The sequence below is a fragment of the Podarcis vaucheri genome (genome assembly GCF_965113315.1).
Source record: "Podarcis vaucheri genome assembly, chromosome: 18".
Taxonomy (NCBI): domain Eukaryota; kingdom Metazoa; phylum Chordata; class Lepidosauria; order Squamata; family Lacertidae; genus Podarcis; species Podarcis vaucheri.
In genome coordinates this window covers 10,440,652-10,463,759 of record NC_138756.1, presented here as the reverse complement: position 1 = coordinate 10,463,759, position 23,108 = coordinate 10,440,652, and the positions used below count along the sequence as shown (strand labels likewise).

The 23,108-nt window shown below is 48.7% G+C and overlaps 2 protein-coding genes across 6 annotated transcripts in view; one reads left to right on the top strand and one right to left on the bottom strand.

Moving 5' to 3' along the window:
* GAMT (guanidinoacetate N-methyltransferase) overlaps positions 1-23,108 on the top strand; it is a 194,053-nt gene that overhangs the window by 28,456 nt on the left and 142,489 nt on the right. The gene's annotated exons all lie outside the window — the stretch shown is intronic.
* Positions 1-23,108, bottom strand: part of TJP3 (tight junction protein 3) — a 41,890-nt gene that overhangs the window by 10,496 nt on the left and 8,286 nt on the right. For 2 of the 3 annotated variants that reach the window (XM_082206303.1, XM_082206302.1), the window contains exons 2-16: positions 18,564-18,620; positions 16,730-16,854; positions 16,240-16,342; positions 12,651-13,122; positions 11,908-12,011; positions 11,094-11,256; positions 10,576-10,669; positions 9,819-9,877; positions 8,090-8,165; positions 7,006-7,162; positions 5,414-5,522; positions 4,451-4,670; positions 2,604-2,800; positions 1,106-1,201; positions 350-420 (exon numbers count right to left, since the gene is read on the bottom strand). In XM_082206303.1, the coding sequence (XP_082062429.1) occupies positions 350-420; positions 1,106-1,201; positions 2,604-2,800; positions 4,451-4,670; positions 5,414-5,522; positions 7,006-7,162; positions 8,090-8,165; positions 9,819-9,877; positions 10,576-10,669; positions 11,094-11,256; positions 11,908-12,011; positions 12,651-13,122; positions 16,240-16,342; positions 16,730-16,854; positions 18,564-18,611 (2,094 nt within the window). In that variant the 5' untranslated portion in view covers positions 18,612-18,620. Of the gene's footprint in view, positions 1-349; positions 421-1,105; positions 1,202-2,603; positions 2,801-4,450; positions 4,671-5,413; positions 5,523-7,005; positions 7,163-8,089; positions 8,166-9,818; positions 9,878-10,575; positions 10,670-11,093; positions 11,257-11,907; positions 12,012-12,650; positions 13,123-16,239; positions 16,343-16,729; positions 16,855-18,563; positions 18,621-21,729; positions 21,829-23,108 lie in introns of those variants that run through there. The other variant, XM_082206304.1, reaches the window with a different exon arrangement.

Genomic DNA, 23,108 nt, shown 5'->3' with positions numbered 1-23,108 from the left:
TGCTGACCTTGAAAGCCCTCAATGGCCTTGGACCAGTATCCCTGAAGGAGCGCCTCCACCCCCATCGTTCTGCCCGGACACTGAGGTCCAGCTCCGAGGGCCTTCTGGTGGTTCCCTCCCTGTGAGAAGCAAGGTTACAGGGAACCAGGCAGAGGGCCTTCTTGGTGGTGGTGCCCACCCTGTGGAACGCCCTCCCGGCAGAGGTCAAGGAGATAAACAGAACGCAACACAGAACCATGAGGACTAGCGTCTTATTTTGAAGGGAAGGGCTTCAGAGCGAGGGAGCATCTGCTTCCCACCCCCTTGGACCCCAGTTTCGTGACGTTCCCCCCCGCCTCAGTCCTCTAACCTGTTTTGCAATATGCCACACGGAGTCCAGCTTGATAACCTTTGATGAGCTCCCTTCTCTTGCTACGCTCTCTAAAAATGGGGAGGGAAAGAAAAAGAGAGAGATGGATATTGTTTTTCCATCTTTGACTGCGCAAGAGTCGGTCAAAGCACAGTGAGTCGGACGACATATGAAGACCTGGCCCTTCCAGCCCCACCAGACCATAGCTGTCAACTTACAGATTTGAAAATAAGGGACCAGCAGCCTCGAAAATAAGGGATCAGCAGCCAAAATAAGGGATTTTCCAAGCAAAGGTATGTTCAACTTCTGAGCCCCTCCGAGCCAAAGGCAGAAAGCCCAGCCAGCAGCCAAACGAAGCCTCAAGCGGTGGTTCCCACAGCGCAGCAACCCGGCAAAGGGCATGCAGCAAGGAAAACCACCGTCACCTCTCCGCTGGGAAGCGCTGAGCAAAGGTGAGTCCCCAGGCAACACGGCCGATCTGATCGGCACAAGGCATGCAAGCTCCACCTCGCAGTCGTTCTTAGACTCCTTATTGGGTGAGCAACACAGCCAAGCAACACAGCTGGAGCCTCCCTCCTCCCTGGCCGGCAGGGAGGGAGGGAGAGGAGCTGCTTCCTTTGAAACCCGGGAAATTTAAGGGACATCATCAATAAGGGACAGCAGCGGGACACGGCACTGGGATAAGGGAGTTTCCCACCAAATAAGGGACGGTTGACAGCTATGCACCGGACTCGGGTCGTGGGGAAGAAGGCTCACCTGCAATCTCAAACTGATCCGGCAATTCGGTGCTGAGTTTCTGCATGGCAATGTCGGCGATGGGTCCCAGGATCACGACCGGGCGCTTAAAGGTTGCTGCCGGGGAGGAGGTGGAGAGGAGGAAAGTCAGAGGGGTCTTGCTCATTTATTGCATCTATATCTCCCTCTGTCACGGAGGAGATCCGGGCGACGTTTTCCAGGTGATGCTCTGTGTATGTTTCGGACTACAACTCCCATCATCAACCGCCAGCCAGCATGGGAATTGTAGTCCAAAAAGATCTGGAAGGTGCCAGGTCCTCAAAGGCCAATGGTTAAGCCTCGTGCATAACATTGCGTAAACATACCCAGTGGTTTTTTTCTAATAAAATAAAATGTTTAGGGGTACTCTCATTTTGACTCAAGGAAACCACCGTTTTATAGTTCAGATTGGGGGAAATAAATACAGCAGACCCTCTGGATACGGATATAATTTGTTCCAGGGGTCCGTACGTATCGTGAAAAATCTACAAGTAGAGGTACCAGTTCTGTGCATGCGCACGGTGTGGCAGAGCGCTTCTGCGCATGCGGCGAAACCTAGAAGAATACAATGCCGGGTTTGCAACCCAAAAGCTACGTTTCTGTATAGTAAATAGAGAAACGTACAAAGATTCACAGAATGTTTAGGGGTATGCGTACCCCTGCGTACCCCCCCCCAGAAAAAAGCATTGAAAATACATAAACATACTATTATTGACCTTGCTACATAATAAGGAGGAGGAGGAGGAGGAGGAGGAGGAGGAGGAGTAAATTTTCTTTATACCCCACCCTCCCCAGCCAAGACCGGCTAACAGCAGGTATAAAAACAATTGATTAAAATACAACTTAAAAACAAGATGAAAACACAACATTAAAATGCAGCCTCATTTCAGCAGAAACTCCAATCAAAAACTTTTGGGGGGATGAAAACATCAAATCTTCACCAAGGCCAACTATCCAGGCTCGTCCTACATGGGCCAGAAAAAAGCCAGGGAAGAATAATAGTAATAATAATAATAGTGGGGCCCTGAGGTATAGCTTTGGGACGCGGGTGGCACTGTGGGTCAAACCACAGAGCCTAGGACTTGCCGATCAGAGGGTCGGCGGTTCAAATCCCCGCAACAATGGGGTGAGCTCCCGTTGCTCGGTCCCTGCTCCTGCCCACCTAGCAGTTCGAAAGCATGTCAAAAGTGCAAGTAGATAAATAGGTACCGCTCTGGCGGGAAGGTAAACGGCGTTTCCGTGCGCTGCTCTGGTTCGCCAGAAGCGGCTTAGTCCTGCTGGCCACATGACCCGGAAGCTGTGCGCCGGCTCCCTCGGCCAATAAATCGAGATGAGCGCCGCAACCCCAGAGCCGGCCACGACTGGACCTAATGGTCAGGGGGTCCCTTTACCTTTAAGCTATGGCTTGTTTAGCTTATATGTAAATCCGGCACTGCCCACCGCTCTTGAAGTCCCCAAAAACAAAGCAAACTGCCCTCACCTTCCTTCAGAACGACCCTCTCGTACGGCGGGTAGTGCCCTTGCTTGGTGAGGGCGGACAGGTCCTCGCGACTCTTCCGCAGGTTCCTCTTTGCTCCTCGCAGGCCCCGTAGTTTCCAGAATTCGGCCCGTGGCCCCGAAGAGGCGACTCCCGATGTGGCCTTGAGGACGGACTCCAAGCTGGCGATCTGTTCCGCCCTGGGGTGCAAACGAGAACCACGGGATGGGTTGGGTGGAGGGTATTTCTCTTGGCAATGCCCCATAGATTCTCTAGGGGGTTCAGGTCAGGCAAGCCTGCTGGCCAATTAAGCACAGTAATCCCATGGGATTACACCCATGACACAACCTTGATGGCAGAAAGTGAGGAGGAATGAAAGAACCTTTTAATGAGGGTGAAAGAGGAGAGCGCAAAATATGGTCTGAAGCTCAACATCAAAAAAACGAAGATCGTGGCCACTGGGCCCATCACCTCCTGGCAAATAGAAGGGGAAGAAATGGAGGCAGTGAGAGATTTTACTTTCTTGGGCTCCATGATCACTGCAGATGGTGACAGCAGCCGCGAAATTAAAAGACGCCTGCTCCTTGGGAGAAAAGCAATGACAAACCTAGACAGCATCTTAAAAAGCAGAGACATCATCTTGCCAACAAAGGTCTGTATAGTTCAAGCTATGGTTTTCCCAGTAGTGATGTATGGAAGTGAGAGCTGGACCATCAAGAAGGCTGATCGCCGAAGAATGGATGCTTTTGAATTGTGGCGCTGGAGGAGACTCTTGAGAGTCCCATGGACTGCAAGAAGATCAAACCTCTCCATTCTGAAGGAAATCAGCCCTGAGTGCTCACTGGAAGGACAGATCCTGAAGCTGAGGCTCCAAGACTTTGGCCACCTTAGAAGAAGAGAAGACTCCTTGGAAAAGACCCTGATGCTGGGAAAGATGGAGGGCGCAAGGAGAAGGGGATGACAGAGGACGAGATGGTGGGACAGTGTTCTCGAAGCTACCATCATGAGTTTGACCAAGCTGCGGGAGGCAGTGGAAGACAGAAGTGCCTGGCGTGCTCTGGTCCAGGGGGTCACAAAAGAGGCGGACACGACTAAACAACAACAACAAATGCAGCTAATATAATTTAATGGCTAGAGTCTCCATTAATTCCCATTTGTCTAACTCTTGAGTATTTCTAATGCTGGAATTTATCAATAGGTCTACTCTGAGTATTTCTAATATCGGATTATATCACCCTGTGTAGCTATAGAGTCTCCGCTAATTGCAATATGTCTTAACTAATATTGTACGAAATATTGCAATATTGTGCAGTCAGTAATGTATATAATTTAATACACTGGTTCCAAGGTTGTCTACTCTGATCGGGACTACCCCCGTGTAAAATAAGCCAGATCATGGGGTCACGAAGAGTCGGACACGACTAAACAACAACATCGGGAACCTCGGAGACAGCCCATCTCTGCCCAGGATACCTGTTTCGATTGATAATGGTGGAAAATATATATTTACTATAGGTTAAGATGCTGAGTAAGGTTAAATGATAGAGGGTAAGGATTTGCTGAACTAAATATCTGAATTGGAATACAAAAAGGGAGGTGTGAGGAGGTCAAGAAACTAGTGAATGAAGTATAAGACATGAAAATACTAATCTTTTTTCTGTTTTGCTTATTGGTGTTTTTTATCCTTTTTTCTTCTATTTTGTTAACTGTTCTTTATTCTGTATTTCTTATGTGTTTTGTTTTGTATTTTTTATTTTTGTAGTTTTTCTTGGCTTCTGTTTAAATTTTGAAGCTTTTGATGGTTTATGAAACTTTAATAAATATTATTTAAAAAAACAACAACAGGGTACCTGTTTCGGTTTGGGATAATGCCCTTATCAAGTTCCTGGAGATCTTTGCCCATCCGCATGGCTAGCCAGCTGCCAACTTTCCCCCGGTACATGGTGTCCACCACGTGGAAGACCTCACCACGGGTGAAGCTCAGAGCAGAGGGGGCGTCCTTCTCAAAATCGAAATGGGTGCGGATGTAGAAGGAGTCGCCCACGTTGGACTTCACCATCTTCCTGTAGACTGATAGGAGGAGAGAGAGAGAAACGAAGACTCAAACATTTTGATGTATTTTTAATCTTTGTTGGAAGCCGCCCAGAGCGGATGGGGAAACCCAGCAGCCAGATGGGTGGGGTACAAATAAATTATTATTATTATTATTATTATTATTATTATTATTATTATTATTATTATTTTGAACCCCAGGCATGTGACATTGCTCTCCATAGCGAATGGGTAGGCAAACTAAGGCCCGGGGCCCGGATCCAGCCCAATCGCTTTCTCAGTCCGGCCTGCGGACGGTCCGGGAATCAGCGTGTTTTTTACACGAGTAGAATGTGTGCTTTTATTTACAATGCATCTCTGGGTTATTTGTGGGGCCTGCCTGGTGTTTTTAAAGGTAAAGGTAAAGGGACCCCTGACCATTAGGTCCAGTCGTGGCCGACTCTGGGGTTGCGGCGCTCATCTCGCTTTATTGGCCGAGGGAGCTGGCGTTCAGCTTCCGGGTCATGTGGCCAGCAGGACTAAGCTGCTTCTGGCGAACCAGAGCAGCGCACGGAAACGCCGTTTGCCTTCCTGCCAGAGCGGTACCTATTTATCTACTTGCACTGGTGTGCTTTCGAACTGCTAGGTTGGCAGGAGCAGGGACGAGCAACGGGAGCTCACCCCGTTGCGGGGATTCGAACCGCCAACCTTCTGATCGGCAAGTCCTAGTTAAGCAATGGCAAATGAGGGCTGGAGGGACACGACAATGGCGAGTTACTCACTGTCCTGCTTATTCTGAACGTGCAGCGCCACCTCTTCACCCGGCGGCAGCTCCAGGAGGTACTGAATGGCCTCTTCACGGGTGAGGTTATGAAAAACTTTCTCGTTCACCTGTGGGCAGGAGCCGGGGAGCAAGGAGTAAGGAAGGAGAGATAACAATGTTCCGCACCTCTGTCTGAATGCACACTTGTTTTCACCTCTGAAATAAGACTCTTCCAAACTGCTCTGAGCAGTGCTTCTTAGTAGAGCATAGGTAAAGGTAAAGGGACCCCTGACCATTAGGTCCAGTCGTGGCCGACTCTGGGGTTGCGGCGCTCATCTCGCTTTACTGGCCGAGGGAGCCGGCGTACAGCTTCCGGGTCATGTGGCCAGCAGGACTAAGCCGCTTCTGGCGAACCAGAGAAGGGCACGGAAACGCCGTTTACCTTCCCGCCGGAGTGGTACCTATTTATCTACTCGCACTTTGACGTGCTTTCGAACTGCTAGGTGGGCAGGAGCAGGGACCGAGCAACGGGAGCTCACCCCGTCATTGCGGGGATTCGAACCGCTGACCTTCTGATCAACAAGCCCTAGGCTCTGTGGTTTAACCCACAGCGCCACCCGCATGCCTTTAGTAGAGCATGAGACTCTTCAAAATCAGGGTCGTGGGTTCGAGTCTCGCAACAGGCAAGATTTCCCTGCATTGCAAGGGGGTTGGGCTGGATGACCTCTGGGGGTGCCCTTTTTTCTCTCTGTGTCACACTTTCAGGATAAAAATCTGCTTGTACCACACAACATTTATTTTTTACCGATAAGAAATACATTGGAAAACTAACTAGCGGTTCTTGAACCCAGCTACTTTACTGGGTCAGGAGCTGGGACAGAGCAACGGGAGCTCACCCCGTCATGGGGATTCGAACCACCGGCCTTCTGATCGGCAGGTCCAAGAGCAGGCATAGGCAAACTCGGCCCCCCAGATGTTTTGGGACTAAAACTCCCATCATCCCTAGCTAACAGGACCAGTGGTCAGGGATGATACGTACATTTCCGAGCACAATTCAAAGTGTTGGTGCTGACCTTGAAAGCCCTAAACGGCCCAGTATACCTGAAGGAGCGTCTCCACCCCCATTGCTCAGCCCGGACACCTGGGTCCATCTCCCGAGGGCCTTCTGGCGGTTCCCTCCCTGCGAGAAGCCAAGTTACAGGGAACCAGGCAGAGGGCCTTCTCGGTGGTGGCGCCCGCCCTGTGGAACGCCCTCCCACCAGATGTCAAAGAGAACAACAACTACCAGACTTTCAGAAGACATCTGAAGGCAGCTCTGTTTAGGGAAGCTTTTAATGTTTGATGCGTTACTGTATTTTGATATTCTGTTGGAAGGCGCCCAGAGTGGCTGGGGAAGCCCAGCCAGATAAGCGGGGTATAAATAAATAATTTGTTGTTGTTGTTGTTGTTGTTATAATTATTATTGGAATTGTAGTCTCAAAACATCTGGCGGGCCGAGTTTGCCCATGCCTGTCCGAGAGGCTCAGTGGTTTAGACCACAGCGCCACCCGCGTCCCCATCACATCACAGACCTTGCGGAGATCAGGCAGATCGGGCGAGGGATCTGCTTACCTGAAGGATCTGGTCTCCTTCCTGGATCCCTTGGCTTTCGGCTGGGCTGCCTTCCTGCACCCCGGCGACGAAGATGCCGACATCGTTGCCGCCGGCCAGACGGAGACCGATGCTCTTGGCTTTTATGAAACGGACCACTTTCGAATCGGGGCTGTATCTGAAACAGGGGAGGACGAAAAAAAGCGCTCTCAGGGAATGTGAATGTATGGTTATCGCATTGTGATCTTGACCTAGCAGGTCCCCCTGAAATATAGATTGGCAAGCCTGCGGAAATCATAGAATCCTAGAGTTGGAAGAGGCCACAAGGGCCATCGAGTCCAACCCCCTGCCAAGCAGGAAACACCATCAGAGCACTCCTGACATATGGTTGTCAAGCCTCTGCTTAAAGACCTCTAAAGTAGGAGACTCCACCACACTCCTTGGCAGCAAATTCCACTGTCGAACAGCTCTTACTGTCAGGAAGTTCTTCCGAATGTTTAGGTGGAATCTTCTTTCTTGTAGTTTGGATCCATTGCTCCGTGTCCGCTTCTCCGGAGCAGCAGAAAACAACCTTTCTCCCTCCTCTATGTGACATCCTTTTATATATTTGAACATGGCTATCATATCACCCCTTAACCTCCTCTTCTCCAGGCTAAACAGCAACGGACAGACTGTGGGAATGTTTTTAACGGAGGTGTGGAAATGGCGTCCGTCCTTTATGTGACATGACTCTTGGAGAGTGCAAAACCCACACAGGAGATGTTTGTTTTCAACCCGCTTGTGAAGATTATCAGAGATCACAAAGAAAGGAATATATGATAGCAACAAGAAGATGGGGAAAATAACAAAGAGACTATCTGGACAGAACTGGATAAAACTGTTTAATCAAAGCAGCAGCAAGAGTGATGTTTGGACCCCTTTCGGAGCTTGAAGTAAAATAAAATTTTTAAAATCTGGCTGTATAATTTGGAACTAATGTGATTTGGAATTAATGTGATTTGATTGGCCTGTTAATAAAAATTATATTTAAAAAAGAAAAACGCTCTCAGGGCCAGGATGCGTGCGGTCAACTCTGGAGCCGCTAGGACTCTCCCAAGCTCCTTACCCATAATTTGTGCCGGTCTGAGAAGCAAAGGCATCAGCGTGGGCATCATAGTCGTTTTCAGGGCTCCCTTGGACTTCTGGAAAGGGTACGGGAAACAGAGAGAGTCTGAAAACTACAACCTCCATTTCTTTTTATAAAAAAAAAAAATTTACTGAATGATTTTACGTTGCAAAAAACAATACAGCCATACTACCCCTAAATATAATTAAGAAATAAAAATTACATACATCGATTTTTAGTTTATTTGTTATTTACCGTCTTATTTCCTCCCAAACATTGCATACAGCAACACACATATGTGCAGACACCCACACAAAATGATAATAATGAAAGTAAATATTCCCCCCCCCTTTTATCTTCCAAAATCTTTTCTTCAACTTTGACTTCCTGTCAAGTCCCTTTGCATATATTTTATCTTACCTTTGGATGTACACAAAACAATAAACCTTTCTATATAATTTTCCTAATACATTCTGAAAACATAATAAATCCTTAATTGTTGTCTACTTCCTTTTAGTTCCTTTATCACTCGAATGTTAGCACGGAGTCAAAACTAGGTGCGCAGCCTGGGGGTCATTTTGGACTCACAGCTGTCCATGGAGGCGCAGGTCAAATCTGTGTCCAGGGCAGCTACATCTGGGACGCAGGATGAGACCCTCCCTGCCTGCGGACTGTCTCGCCAGAGTGGTGCATGTTCTGGGTATGTCCCACTTAGACTACTGCAATGCGCTCTACATGGGGCTGCCTTTGAAGGTGACCCGGACACTGCAACTGATCCAGAATGTGGCAGCTAGACTGGGGACTGGGAGCGGCCACTGAGACCGTATAACACCGGTCTACATTGGCTCCCAGGATGTTTCCAAGCACCATTCAAAGTGTTGGTGCTGATCTTTAAAGCCCTAAACAGCCCAGTATACCTGAAGGAGCGTCTCCACCCCCATCGTCCAGCCCAGACACCGGGGTCCATCTCCCAAGGGCCTTCTGGCGGTTCCCTCCCTGCGAGAAGCGAGGTTACAGGGAACCAGGCAGAGGGCCTTCTTGGTGGTGGCGCCCGCCCTGTGGAACACCCTCCCACCAGATGTCAAGGAAATAAAGAACTATCTGACTTTCAGGAGATATCTGAAAGCAGCCCTGTACAGGGATGTTTTTAATGTTTGATGTTTCATTATGCTTCTATATTTGTTGGAAGCTGCCTGTTGTGGCTGGGGAAACAGAGTCAGATGGGCAGGGTACAAATAATAACATTATTATTATTATTATTATTATTAGGTGTGATTGGGGCCTTTACTCAGTCCATCATGTCTGCGGCTTATGGAGTATTTACGGATAAGGCAGAGACTTCATCTAGTCTATGGAGGGTGTCAGGGGCAGAAAAGGAGTTGGGGGGAAATCGAGCCCCCAAAATGGAGGTTTCTCCACTGCTGGGGTAGACAAACAAGGCCCCCCCTACATTTGGATAGAAAATCTAGCCACCCCAAAACCCTTTGCCCAGGCACGCAAAAGGTGCGATTCAAGGGCCCCTTTGCAACCTAGCAAAAACATTTGGCGGGGAAGGGCCAGGGGGGAAGGATCCAGGAGCCAGATTGAGAGGTCTAGGGGGCCACATCTGAACCCTGAAGCCCCCCCCCCCCCAGGGCCTGAGTCCCTGCCGTAAAACGTCTCAGCCGCCTTCGAAGCAAAAAAACCAGACACTTGACAGAGAGATGGGAGAGAGAGGAGATGAACTCACCACGAAGTGGGGGTGTCATTGACTTTTCGGGTGACGTTTGCTCGGAGCGCCGTAGGGTCCTGGGTTTGGGGAGGGAAGGAGATTTTTTAAAGCACTAGTGAAGAATTGGAATTAAAGTGAAGGGAGTGCTGTGCTTGGAACTTGCAAAAGGGACAGAATTATTACGGAATAAACCAACCGATGTACAGTGGTGCCTCGCAAGACGAAAAGAATCCGTTCTGTGATTCTCTTCGTCTAGCGGTTTTTTCCGTCTTGCGAAGCAAGCCCATTGACGGATTAGCGGATTAGCGCTATTAGCGGCTTTTAGAGGCTTTTAGCGGCTTATCTGCTGATCGGATCAGCTGATAAGCGGCTTAGCGGCTTAGAAAAAGGGGGGGAGGGGAAAAAAACCAGCAGGAACTCGCAAGACATTGTCGTCTTGCGAAGCAAGCCCATAGGAGATTCGTTTTGCGAAGCACCTTCAAAACGGAAAACTCTTTCGTCTAGCGAGATTTCCGTCTTGCGAGGCATTCGTCTTGCGGGGCACCACTGTAGTCTAAAAGGAGTGGGAAGGCTTTAAGACTTATCTAACGAGGCAAATTTGGCCGTGCCTAGAATAAATCCAGAAGGAGAGAGAGAGAGAGAAAGAAAGAGAGAGAGTGTTAGAGAGAGAGAGAAAGAGAGAGAGAATGAGAGAGAGAGAGAGAGACGGGGGGGCAGGAGGGCAAAGGAAATGAGACGTCCGCCCCCCATCCAGGCATCTCAGAGAAATGCTTACGGGGCCGGATTCCACTTTGGAGATCCCGGCGAGTCTGGCCCGCTCGCTGGGGCAGTTGGAGGCGGCGAGATGTCCGAGCCGAGGTCAGAGATGTCTTTGGGAAAAGAAAACAAAGAGAAATATCTAAGTATTTGAGAAAAATATCTAAAGTTGGAGACATAATATTTGAAAACTACAAAATAAGAGTTGAAAGAAGGTGATGAATTGCTGTTTATAACTGGGAACGCAGGAAAGGGAGATGTGAGGAAGTCCGAAAGGTTATGGAAATATGGTTTTTTGACACTTGATAATGTTATATTTTATTTATTCTGTGTTAACTTTTTTGCTTTTCTCTTTTTTTTTCTTTGTTTGTTCTACGTTGGTGATGGTATTTTATGTGTCTGGTGATTTATTGTTTAAAACTTTTAATAAATATCTTTTAAAAAAAAAAGAAAACAAAGAGAAATAATTTCGCGGCGCATCACTTCTGCGAGCGCTAAGCAGCTGGAAGTGCTTAGAACTCCCCGGCCCTCACTCACCGTCCAGATGGGAGCTTTCGCTCTCGCTATCTCTCACTTGGGGAATGTTCACCAGGAACTGGCTGTTATCCCGAAGAACCACCAATGTCAGCCTCCCCTCTGAGAGCTCGATCAACCGCCGCGTCTCCTCCAGGGACAGATTCTCACTCGACACCCCATTGATCTGGAAAGAGAAGAGATTCTCTTGAACCCGGAGATTCAGGATCTCACGCTAAGCCGACTAAGCTAAGCGCTGTTAGGAGGTCAGGAAATGTATAGGACATGCTCCAACATGCCATCATGTTATTCTTTTAGTTAAACGAATCGTTTAAACTGCTATTAAGGAAAGGGTTGTTTTTCTCCACAGCGGAAAAGTTGCCCAAATGTAAAGAGTTAACTTGTTAAACCTCACAAAAATCATTTCATAGTTATCTATCTTATGTATTCCTAGGTAAATGTAAAGGTCTTTTCGTCTTGCGATGTTTTTCATCTTGCAAAGCACGGTCCGTCGCAACTGCGCCTCTTCAAGCGGCTTTAAGAAAAAAAGCGCAAGACGTTTTCGTCTTGCGAAGCAAGCCCATAGGGAAATTCGTCTAGCGAAGCAACGCAAAACCGAAAAACCCTTTCGTCTAGCGAGTTTTCCGTCTTGCGAGGCACCACTGTATTACCCGTTTTTTATGTGGTATGAAAATTGAATAAACAAAGATAAAGCAAATATTAAAAAGGAAGGATATTAATAAACAATATATCCTCTCCTGCCACCCTGAATATTCCCACAAATTGCGGGTGTAATTCCTCCGAGATTTGAACGAAGACCCTCTCCCGCCCAACTCACCTTCAGTATGAGGTCTCCCTCCTGCAAAGAACTGTCCTTGGCCGCCAGTCCTGTGTCCGTAATGTGTTTAATAAAGATCTGGCTCGCCAACTTCAAGCCAAATTCTGCATTTTTGGGGGAGGGAAGGAGAGAGAAAAAATGAAGACATTTAGGTGAAATGAAGAGTTCTTCAAGCGCTTTCGAAGGAGGGAGGGGGGGAAAGGCAGATAAATCAATGGAATATGTAGAATTGACAAATAGGAATAAGGAGCCAGGAAGATGGGAGCTTCCGGCAGCCAATCGGAAGCCGCGCTTTGGTTTCCAAACGTTTTGGAAGTGGTACCACTGTATATTTAAAGAAGATGAACAAGTGGGCAAATTAGGTTGATTTGGATATGCACAAGATATTAGAAACCGCAGAAAGAGGGGGAAGGAAGTCAAGTTTCGAAATGTCAAGATGGCTGTAAAACTAGTGAAATGTATAAAATTAATGAAATGTTAAACTAGAAAAATACACTTAAAAAAAAAGAATATATATATATATATATATATATATATATATATATATATATACACACACACACACACATACACACACACACACACACACACATGCATACATATATATATCTCTTAAGGATGCAAAATGCTTATCTGAAATTGTAAAACAGAAAAATTAATAAAAAGTCATCTTAAAAAGGCGAAGAATCTTTACGTAAAAGAAAAAAAGAGGAGAGGGAAATCGGGGTGGAAATCCCACTCACCTTCGCTCTCCTTGCTCTTTACCAGAACGGAGCGGACCGGTTTCATCGGCACGTCCTGCTGCGGAAGCCGCTTGAACCCGGATACCAGGGCCAGCCCGCTAGCGCTGCCCCGGTGGCTGTACCCATTGGTGAAGCGCTGCCGGTCCGACCCGCTATCTTGGCTCCGCCTCCGATGCCCGCCGTCTTGGCTCCGCCTCCTGCTGCGGACCGGGTGCCTGCGGGGGGCGTCTTCCTCGTCCCGGTGCCGCCCGGAGCTCCTCTCGCTGGACGAGTCGCCGTCGTAGCCGCGGTTGTGCTCCGCCTCGGCCTGGCGCCGGCCGCCAGACACCAACCCGTCCCGCGCGGAAGGCGCCCGGTAGCCAGCGTCCTCATCAGAGTCGCCGTCGCGCAAAGCGGGGCTGGAGAGTGGGAGGCTTTTGGGCGGGCTGGGCTTGGCTACGGGGAGGTGCACTTTCCGGGGGCGCTTGACAGTCTGCAAGAGGAGAAAATGGAAGACAATGGTAACTTGGCTCTCAAACGCCTTGGTTCTCAAACGCCTTGGTTACCAAACACCTTGGTTCTCAAACACCTTGGTTCTCAAATGCCTTGGTTACCAAATGCCTTGGTTACCAAATGCCTTGGTTACCAAATGCCTTGGTTCTCAAATGGCTTGGTTCTCAAATGGCTTGGTTACCAAATGCCTTGGTTACCAAATGCCTTGGTTACCAAATGCCTTGGTTCTCAAACACCTTGGTTCTCAAATGCCTTGGTTACCAAACGCCTTGGTTACCAAATGCCTTGGTTACTAAATGCCTTGGTTCTCAAATGGCTTGGTTCTCAAATGGCTTGGTTCTCAAATGCCTTGTTTCCCAAACGCCAAAAACCCGGAAGTAAATGTTCCGGTTTTTGAACGTTTTTTGGAAGCCGAACGTCCACTGTGGCTGTCGGCTATTGTTTCCGGGGCGCCTGCGCCAATCAGAAGCCGCGCCTCGGTTTCCGAACATTTCAGAAGTCAAACGGACTTCCGGAACGGATTAAGCCGGGGTTGGACTAGATGACCCTAGGGCCCCGTACTGGGTGAAATCTTGACGTTGACGTCATAAGTTGGCCTACATTGTGAAGAGACACAAAAATAGTGTGTGGTTGAGGGAATCTGCTAACTCAGATTTTGTTAAGAATGCGTCGAGAACGTCGGAGTAATATGGCCTTGAATCAGCGATAGGAGTGGAAACTCTGTTCCGTCGGATAATATCCGGCTCGGACAACGCAGGCCTGCTTTCCCTCAAAGTCTCCGTTTCTGCGCATTCATGCAGCTAAATACCTTATTTTTTGCTCTATAAGACAGTGGGACAGTCTACACCCACCTCACTGCTCTACCGTCTTTCTAGAATAGACCAGATTTCTCCACCTCTCTCTCTCTCACACACACACACACTCAGCCCTGCCGTGTGTTAAAAATTTGGCGGCTGGTCTTCGCAACAAGAAACAGACCTAAAGCAAAACTTGCAGCAGGTGTCCATCCACAAACCTTTCAGTAAGCGGTGGGGAACGTGCCGCCTTGCTGATCATCAGCCGAAATACTAAAAAACAAATATGTCTGCACCGATTTATCACTTCACAAGGGTGGGAGCGAATGCAAAAATCTGCATGTCCTGCAGTCAAAAATCCAGCATCTCAGGGTAAAAGGTTAGGGCAGAGCCTAAAATGGCAGTTTGTATTTTTATTTTTTAGAAAAACCTTTAGGGCGAGCACATGGGAAATACCGTATTTTTTGCTCTATAAGACTCCCTTTTTCCCTCCTAAAAAGTAAGGGGGAATGTGTGTTTGCGTCTTATGGAGCGAATGCAGGCTGCGCAGCTATCCCAGAAGCCACAACAGCAAGAGGGATCGCTGCTTTCGCTGCGCAGCGATCCCTCTTGCTGTTCTGGCTTCTGAGATTCAGAATATTTTGTTTCTTGTTTTCCTCCTCCAAAAACTAGGTGCGTCTTGTGGTCTGGTGCCTTTTATAGAGCGGAAAACACAGCCCACAGTTTATAATCCCAGGGACTCCCACTTTTGCGGGTTCCTTGCGGCTGTTGTCGCTCCGACGCAACAAAGTCCGCCTTGAAACATCACAGCTGGAGTGTGCCATTGCAGAAAACCCACCAAAGGCTCCTTTCCAACCCCACAGCTCCGTGAGGCAGTGTCGTGCAATGGTCAGAGCAGTGTTTCTCAACCTGTGGGTCCCCAGATGTTGTCGGACTACAACTCCCATCATTCCTAGCCAGCATGACCAGATGGGAGATGGGAGTTGTAGTTCAACAACATCTGGGAACCCACAGGTTGACAGCCGCTGGATTAGAGTGTCGGAGCAGGACGCTAGAGCAGGGTTCAAATCCCGACTCGGCCACAAAGCTCAGCGGGTGACCTTGGTGCCTTACAGGGTTGTGGGGATTAAATGAGAAGTGGGGAAAACATGAATGCCACCTTGAGATTCCTGGAAGATAAAAAGGTAAAGGGACCCCTGACCATTAGGTCCAGTCGCGGACGACTCTGGGGTTGCGGCGCTCATCTCGCTTTACTGGCCGAGGGAGCCGGCGTACAGCTTCCGGGCCATGTGGCCAGCAGGACTAAGCTGCTTCTGGTGAGCCAGAGCAGCGCACGGAAACACCGTTTACCTTCCCGCCGGAGTGGTACCTATTGATCTACTTGGACTTTGGCGTGTTTTCGAACTGCTAGGTGGGCAGGAGCAGGGACCGAGCAACGGGATCTCACCCCATCATTGCGGGGATTCGAACCGCCGACCTTCTGATCAGCAAGTCCTAGGCTCTGTGGTTTAACCCACAGCGCCACCCGCGTCCCTTCCTGGAAGATAGAGGTAGAGATGGCCTATAAATGTAAATAATCATAATACAGTGGTACCTCGGGTTAAGTACTTAATTCATTCCGGAGGTCCGTTCTTAACCTGAAACTGTTCGTAACCTGAAGCACCACTTTAGCTAATGGGGCCTCCTGCTGCTGCCGTGCCACCGGAGCACAATTTCTGTTCTCATCCTGAAGCAAAGTTCTTAACCTGAAGCACTATTTCTGGGTTAGCAGAATCTGTAACCTGAAGCGTATGTAACCAGAGGTACCACTGTAATAATAATAATTATTATAGTTCTATGTTCTGTCAGGAATACCCTGTATCAGTCTCTACAACCACAACAAGCACTGCAACCTTCCAACAGTTTGACTTCACCTCCAGAGAAAGGCCAATGTCTGAACGCCTACTTTAGCTGATTCCTGCATCGCAGGGGGGGGGGTTGGACTTGATGACCCCTGGGGGTCCCTTCCAACAAATTCAACGATTGTTATCAGCTCACGCAGAGCTGCCGTTCTCTCACCGAGAAATGAGCTGCCCCAAAATCTGCAGGGAGACGATCAAAATCTGGGAATCGTAGCATCGGTAGGCGCCAACCCCGTGAAACTGCAGGACTCTTTTGCCCCGTGCAGGACTCGAACCCACAGCCCCAAGATTAAGAGTCTCATGCTATTACCCACTGAGCTGTTGCTCAATTAAAAGGCATGCCTCTTCCGGAGCGATTGGCTGAGGGTCGCCGTCAAGGAGTTGGCGCTTGCTCTTACTCACAATATTGGCGGCTTTCCCGCAGCCTTTCAGGGTTTGGATAGCAAAGGAGGATGATACATTCTCCATGGAGATCCCATTCACCATGGCTATCTTGTCCCGGGTCCTGAAAAAAAAGCCTTGTGAGATGGGCGAAGAGCGATCAGCAAACAAAAAAATTCTGACTCTCCCAAACCATTAAAAAAACATTTTGAGGATTCCATAGAAAGCTCATTTCCCTCTTTCCTGGCTGCCATGTGGGTTCGCCAAGCCACGGTTTCCAGTTTGCTCACTTCCAGCAAACTGGACTTCAGATCAAACCATGGTTTGTGGGTTTGCTAAGCCACGGTTTCCAGTTTGCTCACTTCCAGCAAACTGGACTTAAGATCAAACCATGGTTTGTGGGTTTGCCAAGCCACGGTTTCCAGTTTGCTCACTTCCAGCAAACCGGACTTCAGATCAAACCATGGTTTCCTGGCAGCCTGCTAAAGCTGCCTGGTTTAAGGCTACTCACTGGAGCCGGCCATCAGCAGGGCCCCCGGGCACCACGTCGGAGATGATGATGGATGTGTCTCCGTCGACGCCGCTGGGGCGATCCCGGCCTCCCGATATGGCAATGCCAAAGCCCCTCCGGGGATCCTGCATGCAAAGAGGCCCAAAGCAGATCTCAGTTCCTTTCTGCGCTCCAATTTAATTTGATTCCAGTTTGTTTGATTCCAGAAAACTGGACTTAAGCTTAAACCATGGATTCTGGGTTCACCAACCAAGGTTTCCAATTCTCTTGCTTCCAGAAAGCTGGACTTAAGATCAAACCATGGTTTGTGGGTTCCCTAACCATGGTTTCATGTTCGCTTGTTTCCAGAAAACTGGACTTAAGATCAAACCATGGTTTCTGGGTTCACCAACCAAGGTTTCCAGTTCTTTTGCTTCCAGAAAACTGGACTTCAGATCTAACTATGCTTTCTGGGTTCAGTAACCATGGCTTCCTCTTCGTTCGCTTCCAAAACACTGGACTTAAGATCAAACCATGGTTTGTGAGTTCACCAACCATGGTTTCCATGGTTCCAGAAAACTAGACTTAAAATCAAACCATGGTTTGTTGGTCTGTTGGTTGAGCAAAAAACGGGTGCAAAAGCTTCCGCAAACTTCTTTGTGGATGTGCCAGGGGAGGGGAAGGGGAAACTCCCCAGGTTTTGGGTCATGCTAAACCAAGGGCAAGGAACCTTTTCAGGACAACTTTTGCATGTGGGTCACTTAGTTTCAGGAGTGAGCCGGCCGTAAATCACACCGTGCAAGCTGGAGTTAGCAAAAACAGGATCTGCACAGGAGAGTCTTGCCTAATGAGCAGAGCAGATCATTCCCAGTGATCTATGTTTAAAAAATGCTTGATATTTGATGTTCATTTCTGTGGTGTCCAAACTTTTTTTCCAAGGAGGGCCAGATTTGATGAAGTGAAGGGCCGTGAGGGCCAACCAAAGCTGTTGAGTTGTGGAGGTTTTTGTAGGATTTTACCCCAGGAGATAATCTGCCACAGCGGCCGGATTAAACCGACTGGTGGGCCGGATTGGGTCCCCAAAACGGACTTTGGACATGCCTGCTGTATACTATATTTTCCTTCTCCTTTCAAACATTAATATATATATTTTTTAAAGCAAACACACACACACGAAAATCAGAAAACCATCCGCTTATTTCTTGGGCTTATTCTGCTTATTGGTCTGTGTCCGTCCCCCCAAACTGTATTACCTGGGTTATGAAGGCACCCAAAAGACGTTAAAGCAAAGATTATGGGATAATGCACACAGTGACTTGAGATCTCGATCACACGCAGTCTGTAATCCGCTGGCAGTAGGAGTGCAATATGGGTATGTCTTTAAGTTAACACCTTACATTAAAAACCTGACAGTACCAAACTATCGAAGGCTTTTCACCAAAGCCAGACTAAACGTCTTTCCTTCTGCAGCGTTGAGAGGAGTTCCCTACCAGGACAGACTTTGCTCGTGGGCTCAAGACATCGATTCCATAAAACATATTTTGCTGCACTGTGCAAAATACGAGCAAGCCAGGGCTGAACTGATACTACCCTTGCTGGTACCTTTCCCGGGAAAAGCAGAGGCTCACTATGTCAGGTTCCTATTGGAAGACCGGACAACCGCTAGAACATTAGCAGTGGCGAGGTTTTTATCGGCGGTTGCAAGAACCAATGATCCCTATATTGTACAAAATGCTTGTTTAACCTGGAGGCAGGCTGTCTGAATTGTGTATTGCTTTGTAACGATTTGTTGGGTCTCTGGACCGAGATAAAGATTGTTGTTGTTGTTATTTTGCTTATTTCTCAAATCACTCACCCTGCTTAGAGTTACTGTATACTGTTCCCAGATTATCATCTCCTCCATGTCTGCAACCTAGGGGAAGAGGGAAAACGTTATAAAACAACTTCAGGGATATACACAAACAGAAAGAGAGCAGGCAGCCGAAGAATTAGCCCTTTATGTCAAATCAGTGTCTGATTCAGCTTCTGTTTTCTCTCTTAAAAAGCCCCTTTTACACATTGGAGGGGGTTCGACTTAGATGCCCCTTGAGGGTCCCTTAAAAGGTAAAGGTAAAGGGACCCCTGACCATTAGGTCCAGTCGCAGACGACTCTGGGGTTGCGGCTCTCATCTCACTTTATTGGCCGAGGGAGCCGGCGTACAGCTTCTGGGTCATGTGGCCAGCAGGACTAAGCCGCTTCTGGCAAACCAGAGAAGGGCACGGAAACGCCGTTTACCTTCCCGCCAGAGCGGTACCTATTTATCTACTTGCACTTGGACGTGCTTTTGAACTGCTAGGTTGGCAGGAGCAGGGACCGAGCAACGGGAGCTCACCCTGTCATTGCGGGGATTCGAACCGCCGACCTTCCGATCAGCAAGTCCTAGGCTCTGTGGTTTAACCCCTAGAGACTACCTTACACTGCGTTTAAAACCAAAATCGCATTTGGATAGAAACTGTTTCTCAGGCGGCTAGTCCTGGTGTTTATAACCCTGTACCTTCTTCCAGAAGGCAGAAGCTGAAAGAGATAATTTCTGGGGTGCGCACTATCCTGCGCTATCTCTGCCGCTTTCTTATGGCACCTGGAAGCATAGATTTGATCCAAGGTGGGAAGAGTGCGCCCAATTATTCTCTCCACAGTCTTTACAACCCTGGACAGCATTGTTTTTCCCCTGGCAGTGCAGCTCCCAAACCACACGCACAGACCATAAGTTAATACGCTCTCCACAGTACAATGGTAAGATGCCATCAACAGGTCCTTTGAGAGATTGTTTTTCCGGAGGATTCTCAGAAAATATAACCTCTGCTGTGCTCTCTTCATCAGGTCTTTGGTGTTTTCTCCCCAGGTTAGGTCGTCTCTCAACTCCATTCCCAGAAAACGAAACACTGAGACCTGTTCCACGCACTTCCCCTCAATAATAAGAGTTGTGTATTTATGGAAGTTGATGCGCTGGGCACCGGGGAATAGCAGCTACCAGGTGAGGCAGCAAAGAGGGAAATCTTTCGCTTGCTGCTCCTTTCTCAGCCAAACTCTAATAACTAAACGCCAGGCAGAATTTTATAGACTTCTACCATAAAGAAGGCTGATTGCCGAAGAATGGATGCTTTTGAATTCTGGTGCTGGAGGAGACTCTTGAGAGTCCCATGGACTGCAAGAAGATCCAAGCTCTCCATTCTGAAGGAAATCAGCCCTGAGTGCTCACTGGAAGGACAGATCCTGAAGCTGAGGCTCCAAGACTTTGGCCACCTCATGAGAAGAGAAGACTCCCTGGAAAAGACCCTGATGTTGGGAAAGACGGAGGGCGCAAGGAGAAGGGGACGACGGAGGACGAGATGGTGGGACAGTGCTCTCAAAGCGACCAGCATGAGTCTGACCAAACTGCGGGAGGCAGTGGAAGACAGGAGTGCCTGGCGTGCTCTGGTCCAGGGGGTCACCAAGAGGCGGACACCACTAAACGACTCAACAACAACAATCATGTTGCTCCTCATGCCCCTTTACTTTAAAACTAAATAGTCCCAAACCTTTCAATCCCCTCGATCATCCAAGTCGCCTTTCCTGAACTTTTTCCAATGCCCGCTTTGAGGAGAGGGGACCAGAACCCAAATGCACCATAGATTTCTACAATTGCATTAACACCCACCACCACCACAATTTATTATTTATACCCAGCCACTTTGGGCGGCTCCCAGCAGAATAATAATAATAATAATAATAATAATAATAATAATAATAATAATATATTTATATCCCGCCTGCCCCAGCCGAAGCAGGGCTCAGAGCGGCTAACAACAGTAAAAGTAACACAGTTTACATAAAATCACAATCCATTAATTGAAATACATTCTAAAATCAATTCATTCTAAATATTAAAAGCTCAACAGAACATCAAACACTCAAAACGTCCCTGAACAGGGCTGCCTTCAGATGTCTTCTAAAAGTCAGATAGTTGTTTATTTCCTTGACAACTGATGGGAGGGCGTTCCACAGGACGGGTGCCACCACCGAGAAAGCCCTCTGCCTGGTTCCTTGTAAGCTCGCTTCTCGCAGGGAGGGAACCGCCAGAAGGCCCTCGGAAGATGGACCCAGGTGTCCGGGTAGAACCATGGGGGTGGAGACACTCCTTCAGGGATACTGGGCTGTTTAGGGCTTTCAAGGTCAGCACCAACACTTTGAATTGTGCTTGGAAACATCCTGGGAGCCAACGTAGATATCTCAGGATCGGAGGTATATGGTCTCAGCGGCCGCTCCCAGTCCCCAGTCTAGCTGCCACATTCTGGATTTGTTGTAGTTTCCGGGTCACCTTCAAAGGTAGCCCCACGGAGAGCGCATGGCAGTAGTCCAAGCAGGAGATAACCAGAGCATGCACCACTCTGGCCAGACAGTCTGCGGGCAGGGAGGGTCTCATCCTGCGTACCAGATAGAGCCGCCCTGGACACAGAATTAACCTGCGCCTCCATGGACAGCGGAGAGTCCAGAATGACCCCCAGGCTGCGCACCTGGTCCTTCGTGGGCAGAGTGACCCCATTCAGGACCAGGGAGTCCCCCACACCTGCCCTCCCCCTGTCCCCCAAAAGCAGTCCTTCTGTCTTGTAAGGATTCAACCTTAAGCATCGATTTGTACGGCGGCCATAACGATGCCTTCATCGCGGGGGGTCAGACTAGATGACTCTAGGGGTCCCTTGCAACTCTACCATTCTATAAAATCGGCCCTTTTTATTTCCCTAAATGACGCCTAGCGTGGGATTTGCTGCTGGGAAACAAAGCGCTATCACGCGTGACTTGCAGGGCGCAAGCAAAACACTACCTGCCCCCTCCCCAAAATCAATGCAAGCCAATTTTTTATTTAAAGTGCCCCCTTTACTTCTAATTGAGGAAGGGAGCTGTTTATGCTTGCTTTTAAAAATGACCTTTTTTTACTAGCCCCGATTTATTTAATTTATTTTATTTTCCGCAGGGTATATGGGGTCTGTAATAATTGGCTTACCTCAGATGGGGGTCTAAGGCAATAATGACGCCTTTAAATCTGCCACTCAGAAGCATGGAGGTATTTTGATAAGCGGATCAGCTCTTTCGGCTGAAAAAAGGGCTCTCTTTAAAGCAATAAATAACTTAACCGCCAGCAGGCAGATAAAGCATTCCAAGAAGTTTTGGAAGAGGGGGGGGGGGGAAATAATTCGTGGTGAAATTAGGTCAAGGTGGCTGAAGAAAGGAAGAGGCGAATGTTGCCGAAAGGGAGAGGAAGAGAAGGGGGGGGGAGAAAGAGAGAGAGAGAGAGAGAGAGAGAATGAAAGAAAGAGTAAGGGAGGGAGGGAGAGAGGGAAAGAAAGAAAGAGGAAGGGAGGGAGGGAGGGAGGGAGAAAGAAAGAAAGAAAGAAAGAAAGAAAGAAAGAGGAAGAAAGCGAGAGAGAAAGGGGGAAGAAAGGAAGGAAGGAAGTTAGGAAGTTAGGAAGGAAGGAAGGAAGGAAGGGAGGGAGGGAGGGAGGAAGAGGGAGAGAAAGGGGGAAGGAAGGAAGAAAGAGGGAAAGAAAGAAAGAAAGAAAGAAAGAAAGAAAGAAAGAAAGAGGGGGGGAAGATAGAAAGAGGGATCTACGAAATACTTTGGCGGAGGGTTAAAAGCTAAAGGTAAAGGGACCCCTGACCATTAGGTCCAGTCGTGGCCGACTCTGGGGTTGCGGCGCTCATCTCGCTTTCCTGGCCAAGGGAGCCGGCATACAGCTTCCGGGTCATGTGGCCAGCAGGACTAAGCCGCTTCTGGCGAACCAGAGCAGCACACAGAAATGCCGTTTACCTTCCCGCCAGAGTGGTACCTATTTATCTACTTGCACTCTGACGTGCTTTTGAACTGCTAGGTTGGCAGGAGCAGGGACTGAGCAATGGGAGCTCACCCCGTCATTGCGGGGATTCGAACCACCGACCTTCTGATCGGCAAGTCCTAGGCTCTGTGGGACAAATGTAAAGGTCAAGGTAAAGGGACCCCTGACCATTAGGTCCAGTCGTGGCCGACTCTGGGGTTGCAGCGCTCATCTCGCTTTACTGGCCGAGGGAGCCGGCGTACAGCTTCCGGGTCATGTGGCCGGCAGGACTAAGCCGCTTCTGGCGAACCAGAGCAGCGCACGGAAACGCCGTTTACCTTCCCGCCGGAGCAGGACCTATTTATCTACTTGCGCTGGTGTGCTTTCGAACTGCTAGGTGGGCAGGAGCAGGGACCGAGCAACGGGAGCTCACCCCGTCATTGCGGGGATTCGAACCGGCGACCTTCTGATCGGCAAGTCCTAGGCTCTGTGGTTTAACCCACAGCGCCACCCTTTTCCTCACCTGGAGAGCCAGGACAAAAGTGGGTAAACAGCCGCTCTCATAGAAAGG